This window comes from Argopecten irradians, chromosome 6 (assembly GCF_041381155.1).
Source record: "Argopecten irradians isolate NY chromosome 6, Ai_NY, whole genome shotgun sequence".
Taxonomy (NCBI): domain Eukaryota; kingdom Metazoa; phylum Mollusca; class Bivalvia; order Pectinida; family Pectinidae; genus Argopecten; species Argopecten irradians.
The window spans coordinates 37,947,939-37,959,804 of NC_091139.1; the positions used below are offsets into that span (position 1 = coordinate 37,947,939).

An 11,866-nucleotide genomic window follows, 5' to 3' on the forward strand; every position below is an offset into this window, starting at 1 on the left:
TATATATATCAGTGATCAGTCTAATTGTGTTGTGATATATATATCAGTGATCAGTCTAATGTGTTGTGATATATATATCAGTGATCAGTCTAATGTGTTGTGATATATATATCAGTGATCAGTCTAATGTGTTGTGATATATATATCAGTGATCAGTCTAATGTGTTGTGATATATATATATCAGTGATCAGTCTAATGTGTTGTGATATATATATATCAGTGATCAGTCTAATGTGTTGTGATATATATATCAGTGATCAGTCTAATGTGTTGTGTGATATATATATCAGTGATCAGTCTAATGTGTTGTGATATATATATATCAGTGATCAGTCTAATGTGTTGTGATATATATATCAGTAATCAGTCTAATGTGTTGTGATATATATATCAGTAATCAGTCTAATGTGTTGTGATATATATATCAGTATCAGTCTAATGTGTTGTGATATATATATCAGTGATCAGTCTAATGTGTTGTGATATATATATCAGTATCAGTCTAATGTGTGTTGTGATAATATATATATCAGTGATCAGTCTAATGTGTTTGATATATATATCAGTAATCAGTCTAATGTGTTGTGATATATATATCAGTAATCAGTCTAATGTGTTGTGATATATATATCAGTGATCAGTCTAATGTGTTGTGATATATATATCAGTGATCAGTCTAATGTGTTGTGATATATATATATATCAGTGATCAGTCTAATGTGTTGTGATGATATATATATCAGTGATCAGTCTAATGTGTTGTGATATATATATCAGTGATCAGTCTAATGTGTTGTGATATATATATATCAGTAATCAGTCTAATGTGTTGTGATATATATATCAGTAATCAGTCTAATGTGTTGTGATATATATATCAGTGATCAGTCTAATGTGTTGTGATATATATATCAGTCTAATGTGTTGTGATATATATATCAGTGTCTAATGTGTTGTGATATATATATATCAGTGATCAGTCTAATGTGTTGTGATATATATATCAGTGATCAGTCTAATGTGTTGTGATGATATATATATCAGTAATCAGTCTAATGTGTTGTGATATATATATATCAGTAATCAGTCTAATGTGTTGTGTGATATATATATATCAGTGATCAGTCTAATGTGTTGTGATATATATATCAGTGATCAGTCTAATGTGTTGTGATGATATATATATCAGTGATCAGTCTAATGTGTTGTATATATATCAGTAATCAGTCTAATGTGTTGTGATATATATATATCAGTGATCAGTCTAATGTGTTGTGATATATATATCAGTAATCAGTCTAATGTGTTGTGATATATATATATCAGTAATCAGTCTAATGTGTTGTGATATATATATCAGTGATCAGTCTAATGTGTTGTGATATATATATATATCAGTGATCAGTCTAATGTGTTGTGATATATATATCAGTAATCAGTCTAATGTGTTGTGATATATATATCAGTGATCAGTCTAATGTGTTGTGATATATATATCAGTGATCAGTCTAATGTGTTGTGATATATATATCAGTGATCAGTCTAATGTGTTGTGATATATATATCAGTGATCAGTCTAATGTGTTGTGATATATATATCAGTGATCAGTCTAATGTGTTGTGATATATATATATCAGTGATCAGTCTAATGTGTTTGTGATATATATATCAGTGATCAGTCTAATGTGTTGTGATATATATATCAGTCATCATTGTGATATATATATCAGTATCAGTCTAATGTGTTGTGATATATATATATCAGTGATCAGTCTAATGTGTTGTGATATATATATCAGTAATCAGTCTAATGTGTTGTGATATATATATCAGTAATCAGTCTAATGTGTTGTGATATATATATCAGTAATCAGTCTAATGTGTTGTGATATATATATCAGTGATCAGTCTAATGTGTTGTGATATATATATATATATATATATATATATATATCAATGTGTTGTGATATATATATATCAGTAATCAGTCTAATGTGTTGTGATATATATATCAGTGATCAGTCTAATGTGTTGTGATATATATATCAGTGATCAGTCTAATGTGTTGTGATATATATATCAGTAATCAGTCTAATGTGTTGTGATATATATATCAGTGATCAGTCTAATGTGTTGTGATATATATATCAGTGATCAGTCTAATGTGTTGTGATATATATATCAGTAATCAGTCTAATGTGTTGTGATATATATATCAGTAATCAGTCTAATGTGTTGTGATATATATATATCAGTGATCAGTCTAATGTGTTGTGATATATATATCAGTGATCAGTCTAATGTGTTGTGATATATATATCAGTAATCAGTCTAATGTGTTGTGATATATATATATCAGTAATCAGTCTAATGTGTTGTGATATATATATCAGTGATCAGTCTAATGTGTAGTGATATATATATCAGTAATCAGTCTAATGTGTTGTGATATATATATATCAGTATATCTAATGTGATCAGTCTAATGTGTTGTGATATATATATCAGTAATCAGTCTAATGTGTTGTGATATATATATCAGTAATCAGTCTAATGTGTTGTGATATATATATCAGTAATCAGTCTAATGTGTTGTGATATATATATCAGTAATCAGTCTAATGTGTTGTGATATATATATCAGTGATCAGTCTAATGTGTTGTGATATATATATCAGTAATCAGTCTAATGTGTTGTGATATATATATCAGTAATCAGTCTAATGTGTTGTGATATATATATCAGTAATCAGTCTAATGTGCTGTGATATATATATATCAGTGATCAGTCTAATGTGTTGTGATATATATATATCAGTGATCAGTCTAATGTGTTGTGATATATATATATCAGTGATCAGTCTAATGTGTTGTGATATATATATATATATCAGTAATCAGTCTAATGTGTTGTGATATATATATATCAGTAATCAGTCTAATGTGTTGTGATATATATATCAGTAATCAGTCTAATGTGTTGTGATATATATATCAGTGATCAGTCTAATGTGTTGTGATATATATATATCAGTGATCAGTCTAATGTGTTGTGATATATATATATATATCAGTAATCAGTCTAATGTGTTGTGATATATATATATATCAGTAATCAGTCTAATGTGTTGTGATATATATATATCAGTAATCAGTCTAATGTGTTGTGATATATATATCAGTGATCAGTCTAATGTGTTGTGATATATATATCAGTAATCAGTCTAATGTGTTATATATATCAGTAATCAGTCTAATGTGTTGTGATATATATATCAGTGATCAGTCTAATGTGTTGTGATATATATATCAGTAATCAGTCTAATGTGTTGTGATATATATATATCAGTGATCAGTCTAATGTGTTGTGATATATATATCAGTAATCAGTCTAATGTGTTGTGATATATATATCAGTAATCAGTCTAATGTGTTGTGATATATATATCAGTGATCAGTCTAATGTGTTGTGATATATATATATCAGTGATCAGTCTAATGTGTTGTGATATATATATCAGTAATCAGTCTAATGTGTTGTGATATATATATCAGTAATCAGTCTAATGTGTTGTGATATATATATCAGTGATCAGTCTAATGTGTTGTGATATATATATATCAGTAATCAGTCTAATGTGTTGTGATATATATATCAGTAATCAGTCTAATGTGTTGTGATATATATATCAGTAATCAGTCTAATGTGTTGTGATATATATATCAGTAATCAGTCTAATGTGTTGTGATATATATATCAGTGATCAGTCTAATGTGTTGTGATATATATATCAGTGATCAGTCTAATGTGTTGTGATATATATATCAGTAATCAGTCTAATGTGTTGTGATATATATATATCAGTAATCAGTCTAATGTGTTGTGATATATATATATATCAGTGATCAGTCTAATGTGTTGTGATATATATATCAGTAATCAGTCTAATGTGTTGTGATATATATATATATCAGTGATCAGTCTAATGTGTTATATATATCAGTAATCAGTCTAATGTGTTGTGATATATATATCAGTGATCAGTCTAATGTGTTGTGATATATATATCAGTAATCAGTCTAATGTGTTATATATATCAGTAATCAGTCTAATGTGTTGTGATATATATATCAGTGATCAGTCTAATGTGTTGTGATATATATATCAGTAATCAGTCTAATGTGTTGTGATATATATATCAGTGATCAGTCTAATGTGTTGTGATATATATATCAGTGATCAGTCTAATGTGTTGTGATATATATATCAGTGATCAGTCTAATGTGTTGTGATATATATATCAGTGATCAGTCTAATGTGTTGTGATATATATATATCAGTGATCAGTCTAATGTGCTGTGATATATATATCAGTAATCAGTCTAATGTGTTGTGATATATATATCAGTAATCAGTCTAATGTGTTGTGATATATATATCAGTGATCAGTCTAATGTGTTGTGATATATATATATCAGTAATCAGTCTAATGTGTTGTGATATATATATCAGTAATCAGTCTAATGTGTTGTGATATATATATCAGTAATCAGCCTAATGTGTTGTGATATATATATCAGTGATCAGTCTAATGTGTTGTGATATATATATCAGTTATCAGTCTAATGTGTTGTGATATATATATCAGTGATCAGTCTAATGTGTTGTGATATATATATCAGTGATCAGTCTAATGTGTTGTGATATATATATATATCAGTAATCAGTCTAATGTGTTGTGATATATATATATCAGTGATCAGTCTAATGTGTTGTGATATATATATCAGTAATCAGTCTAATGTGTTGTGATATATATATCAGTAATCAGTCTAATGTGTTGTGATATATATATCAGTGATCAGTCTAATGTGTTGTGATATATATATCAGTGATCAGTCTAATGTGTTGTGATATATATATCAGTAATCAGTCTAATGTGTTGTGATATATATATATCAGTAATCAGTCTAATGTGTTGTGATATATATATCAGTGATCAGTCTAATGTGTTGTGATATATATATATCAGTGATCAGTCTAATGTGTTGTGATATATATATATCAGTGATCAGTCTAATGTGCTGTGATATATATATCAGTAATCAGTCTAATGTGTTGTGATATATATATCAGTAATCAGTCTAATGTGTTGTGATATATATATCAGTGATCAGTCTAATGTGCTGTGATATATATATCAGTAATCAGTCTAATGTGTTGTGATATATATATCAGTAATCAGCCTAATGTGTTGTGATATATATATCAGTAATCAGTCTAATGTGTTGTGATATATATATCAGTGATCAGTCTAATGTGTTGTGATATATATATATCAGTGATCAGTCTAATGTGTTGTGATATATATATCAGTGATCAGTCTAATGTGTTGTGATATATATATCAGTGATCAGTCTAATGTGTTGTGATATATATATATCAGTAATCAGTCTAATGTGTTGTGATATATATATATCAGTGATCAGTCTAATGTGTTGTGATATATATATATCAGTAATCAGTCTAATGTGTTGTGATATATATATCAGTAATCAGTCTAATGTGTTGTGATATATATATATCAGTGATCAGTCTAATGTGTTGTGATATATATATCAGTAATCAGTCTAATGTGTTGTGATATATATATATATCAGTGATCAGTCTAATGTGTTATATATATCAGTAATCAGTCTAATGTGTTGTGATATATATATATCAGTGATCAGTCTAATGTGTTGTGATATATATATCAGTAATCAGTCTAATGTGTTGTGATATATATATATCAGTAATCAGTCTAATGTGTTGTGATATATATATCAGTGATCAGTCTAATGTGTTGTGATATATATATCAGTAATCAGTCTAATGTGTTGTGATATATATATCAGTGATCAGTCTAATGTGTTGTGATATATATATCAGTGATCAGTCTAATGTGTTGTGATATATATATCAGTAATCAGTCTAATGTGTTGTGATATATATATCAGTGATCAGTCTAATGTGTTGTGATATATATATATCAGTGATCAGTCTAATGTGCTGTGATATATATATCAGTAATCAGTCTAATGTGTTGTGATATATATATCAGTAATCAGTCTAATGTGTTGTGATATATATATCAGTGATCAGTCTAATGTGCTGTGATATATATATCAGTAATCAGTCTAATGTGTTGTGATATATATATCAGTAATCAGCCTAATGTGTTGTGATATATATATATCAGTAATCAGCCTAATGTGTTGTGATATATATATCAGTGATCAGTCTAATGTGTTGTGATATATATATCAGTGATCAGTCTTATGTGTTGTGATATATATATCAGTAATCAGCCTAATGTGTTGTGATATATATATCAGTAATCAGCCTAATGTGTTGTGATATATATATCAGTGATCAGTCTAATGTGTTGTGATATATATATCAGTGATCAGTCTAATGTGTTGTGATATATATATCAGTAATCAGTCTAATGTGTTGTGATATATATATCAGTAATCAGTCTAATGTGTTGTGATATATATATATCAGTGATCAGTCTAATGTGTTGTGATATATATATCAGTGATCAGTCTTATGTGTTGTGATATATATATCAGTGATCAGTCTAATGTGTTGTGATATATATATATCAGTAATCAGTCTAATGTGTTGTGATATATATATATATCAGTGATCAGTCTAATGTGTTGTGATATATATATCAGTAATCAGTCTAATGTGTTGTGATATATATATCAGTGATCAGTCTAATGTGTTGTGATATATATATATATCAGTGATCAGTCTAATGTGTTGTGATATATATATCAGTGATCAGTCTAATGTGTTGTGATATATATATCAGTGATCAGTCTAATGTGTTGTGATATATATATCAGTGATCAGTCTAATGTGTTGTGATATATATATCAGTGATCAGTCTAATGTGTTGTGATATATATATCAGTAATCAGCCTAATGTGTTGTGATAAGATATGTTTATAGATTAGGGGAAGTATAACAAAGTTTGATAGCCTTCAAAATTTAAATGACCTTGATAAGGAAAGCTTTTTTCAATGTAATCTGCATACTTGTTCATAATGATTTCCCAAAAAATTTAGATATAGAGGTTTCGAAATCCCACAACAACATTGGTAAAGTACGGTTTAATGTCGATTAGTAAAACCTTCCGGTTTTTTATGTGATTTTTGTTACGTCATATACATCAGAAGGGGAGACCAATTGCTTGTTAATCATATACATAACCACATCATTTCTGTATCTTAAAACCATCATATTAGTTTGTAATTCACCTCTCAGCAAAACTAACAGCACCTTCCAAATTCCTTTGCAGAAAAAGTTTCAAGTTTCCGACAGGATTGTCAGGAAGAGGAGAACCTGAGCAAGAACCTAAAGAGTCGAAGACAGCCAAATGCCAAGTGATTCAGATACAATAAAGTCATATACTATCAGCTGTTTTACCATGTACACATTGCTGCCCATCTCGGCTTCAGCTCACATTTGACTTTCATTTTTCCTGCTGATGAGATTGTCAACTCTTTTAAGGCAAGATCTGTTAGTCTCGCTTAGAAGTTGTGAAAGCTGCAGGAGCACCATTCCCTTAGAAATCAAAGTACTGAAGGAGTCAGTGACTACAGTGGCATGTAGTAATGTGCCCTTAATCAGCCATGTCTGTGATAAAGTTGTGAAGCTCTGCTGTAGTTGGCATGCATTTCATAAATCCGAAGACATTTTAGTTGTAGACAATAGAAGACAAATACTGTCTGGAAGATATCCTCAATGCCATCAAGCATTTGTGTTGTGATTCCTGGGTCGGAAATCAGGGAGAGATGTTGGTGAACTGTCTCTTTAGTTTTAACAGTTTTTGTGATTGTCTCTCGTGCTATTTCCGACTGTCATTTTACATTCAGTATCACGTGATCACACGACTGAAGGAGTGAACAGATGCTTTAGGTATAACTCACCCACCAAATATTATACCCTTCATTGTTACCTGGTTAGGTTTACCCTATAAAGCCCACACAGGGGAGAGACAAGACATTTATGTGATATTTATTTTCAATAATCTCTTTTGCTATATTATAATTATTGGATTAATGTATTATATATATACATGTATACAAATGTGTACATGGTTTATGTGTTATAGAACCACTGAGTGATAGCTGTGTGAATGGGACACTTATCCATTACCAGTATAAAGTGTAACAGATGACTTGCCTTGTAACTGTCGTTGGTATTTATAACACTGGTATTAGCGTGGTGATGGATGTATTCTACTCATTTCATTGGTACAAATAATGTGTTCTACTGTTGAAACACTAACATTTCTTTTGAGGGAATCAAGATTTTTTTTTGTTTTTTTTTTATTTAAACCCTGAAAGACAAGGTTGTTACTTATAGAAACACACAAGATAAATTTCACTGTTACTTGTATTAATTAGATCATGATCATATCTTGGCAAACAAAATGTTGTTTTCATCTGAGTTGTAGATCTGCCATAGTATTTCATCTGTATTAACAAAATAGTCATAAGCATAATCAAACATGTTCTAGTATTACCTGTATAGAGGTTATGTCACCAATTAGAACTGGGAACAGGATGGTAAGCAAAGAACAATACATAGTTGGATTATTTATTTTATTTTTGTTTTCATTATTTAAATGAGCTTTAGAGATTGTCCATGATTTCATGTGTATTGTTATATATTGGAGCTTTGCGATCTGACTGCTTTCACATTGAAAGCACTACATATTAATAAGTGCATATTTTTTACTCATTTTACCAAGGATGTCGCATGGTAAGTGTTCATTTTAATTGTCAAAACCAGGTCAATTTATAGTGGGCATCTCTTTATTATATCTCCGTTATTTAAGTTAACATTTTATACTACAAACCACCGGTAAACAACAGTAGGATTCTCATCTATAGCTCATCAACAAGCCGATCATCACACACAAGTAGGGCTGAAACGATTAGTGATTTTTGTAATCTATTATTCGGTCACATGTAATCGATTACTAATCGATTATAGTTTCCATGCTCTAATGAGATGTACAATGGTGCATACCAAGTACTTCACCTAAGAAGTAAGTTGTGTTTGATGTAAATATTACGGCTTCAACTGGAATCGGTCAATTTGTATGAAACATTTATGATTTACAATATGAAAGTATTACATTTATACCTGAATATAACAAAAATAAGTTCCTTATATAAAGAAGAGTCACAATAAAGACAACACATATTTAATGAAGAGAGAGTAATGGAGGCAGGTAGAGGAGCTTGCACACAAATATACTATAGTATTTCAATTATCTGATTAAAATGGTATACAGGATGAAAAGATGAACACTTTTGTATAAAGGAGAATTCTTTTGGGTGTAAATGTGAGCTTTGCTTTTTACCCGGGTCTTTCCTAGGAAGTTGAAAGCCTTGTGTTTCAGTAGTACATAGATGTACCAATGTGTTTAGCTGTGACCCAGAGTAATTGGCTGGTTTTGATTGATATCAATTACTGCTAGATCAGTCAATAATCTAATATTTTTTTTATACATTTCTCAAAGATGCACAAGAATCGTATTCCGTATTATTTTGTATTGAGGTGTAGTCAACAAATATTTAAAGTGAATAGTCGGGCAAAGAAAACCAGTCTAAATGCGTTCATTGGCCTTCCAAAAGTTCTCACATATTAATACGACGGTCAAGTTCTGCTTAGTTTCCCAGTTCTGACCATTAAAGTAAAGAAAAGTTGAAAGCATTGAAAACGAGGCTGTGTGGAAATGTAACCCCAGACATAGGGAGCCGGGAGGACGTTTAAAAATTCCCATACTTTAAATTAATTTCTTCGTACGCAGACAGATTTTGACGAGAGATTTTTATTTTTCCATTTTATAAGAAATTATACTGGATACATTCACACCATTTTCACCGACTTTAGCCATCCTTGCCCGACTGTTCACTTTAAGCATTTACACTCCCAGAGATTGTTTTAGAGATTATGCTGTGCCAGTCCAGACATTAGAAATCGTACAGTATGCTCAAAATGCAGTAGGTTTAGACATTATATCCAATTTATGTGATAAAATTTTGAGTTCAAAATTCTTTTTCAAAATTCAAATGTAGATTCAGGCACAATGTGAATATAGACAAATACTGAAGATACAAGTACCATATATAGGTACAGGTGATTTCTCTTAATCTGTATCCATATTGCTCATTCTAGTGTATTACTTATATATATGGTAGTACACGTGTACTCAAAAGTGCTCCTACTGTTTCTTGCCTGTGACGTTATTGGGTATTACATGATTAAAACAGAGACCAACCTTCATTACATAGGTAAGTCTCATAGGTTTAAATGTCATACATGATGTAATCTCTTTAATTATGCAAAACTAATTACACATGTTTATGGTTTATATATTATATGTATGTATACGATTGTCAAAGTTAGCGGGTAGGTATGATTACTCTAATATCATGTTTATGTGGCTGTTGGAAGTCACAGCGGCAAAAATTGTCCATGAAAAACATGATGGAAAATGCACAATGTTAGAATATGTGTGTCAAACAAAAATTGTCCTACTCATTAACTTTTTTTGTGGGAAACAAGAAATAATTCCAGAACAACTTACATTCATACTTGTACATTATCATATCATTTAATTTATTGTATTAGCACATGATTTCACCTTGAAGCCAGTCCTAAATCACCTTTACAGACTCCAAAACTTACTCACCGTATAATGTGTATATCAGTATGTGGTGTTTGTCGGTCACTTTATATAGAAACTATACCACTTACTATACATCAACATTTTACACTCTATTGTGAACACTTAGGATGTTATACATTATAAATAGTGCTCGCATCAGCTTGTACACTTCGCTGCATTATCTGCTTACCACCGTCAGAAATCAAAGTCCTCAAAGTCTCCTGCATGTGCAAAGACAGCAAATTGTTCATTAGTATTTTGAGGTACTGAGATGTTATTAATACAGACGTTGTTATGGTGATATCACCCATACTCCTCGTTCAAGTAGGAGACAAGTGTTATGTATAACAGGTAGGCGCACACCTCTGATGGTCCATGCATGTTTCCTGTGTATCACCCTTACACATGTCAGATCATGTCTAGCTATTCTGGTGTTTATATTACTGATTTCCACCAAACAAAATTAACTGCAATGGGAAAAAGAAAATAAATCATTTTACATAATATTATGTCTAGTTTTGTTGTACTTAACTAGGTCTTATGTATCTGTAGAAACCTGTTACACTTTATTAACTAGGTCTTATGTATCTGTAGAAACCTGTTACACTTTACTAACTAGGTCTTATGTATCTGTAGAAACCTGTTACACTTTACTAACTAGGTCTTATGTATCTGTAGAGACCTGTTACACTTTACTAACTAGGTCTTATGTATCTGTAGAGACCTGTTACACTCTATTAACTAGGTCTTATGTATCTGTAGAAACCACAGGAACGTGACACGAAAACTTTTAACCAATAGTATACATATATATAGTATAGTACTATAATATATATATGTATACTATTGGTTAAAAATTTTCGTGCCACGTCCCTGTGGTAGAAACCTGTTATATTTTATTAACTAGTTGAACGTCTGATATGCTGCTAGGATTCCAGGGAATCAGCTGTCGTTGGCTAAAATTCAAAACAGTGATCGGAAGCTGCTGTAAACTAACAGTCTTGCTTGCGATTTAATTTCATGTATTTTACAGCCAATTGGAAATTACTGAAATTTATTGCTGCAAAAATATTTTGAACAATGTGCAGTACGTTCATAAAACTCAACTCTATTGAACAACAA

The 11,866-nt window shown here is 30.2% G+C and overlaps 1 protein-coding gene across 2 annotated transcripts in view; it reads left to right on the plus strand.

Moving 5' to 3' along the window:
* Positions 1–11,250, plus strand: part of LOC138325808 (kinesin-like protein KIF2A) — a 51,929-nt gene extending 40,679 nt beyond the window's left edge. For both annotated transcript variants that reach the window (XM_069271727.1, XM_069271729.1), the window contains one exon: positions 7,358–11,250. In XM_069271727.1, the coding sequence (XP_069127828.1) occupies positions 7,358–7,446 (89 nt within the window). In that variant the 3' untranslated portion in view covers positions 7,447–11,250. The remainder of the gene's footprint in view (positions 1–7,357) is intronic.
* Positions 11,251–11,866: the final 616 nt, after the last annotated feature.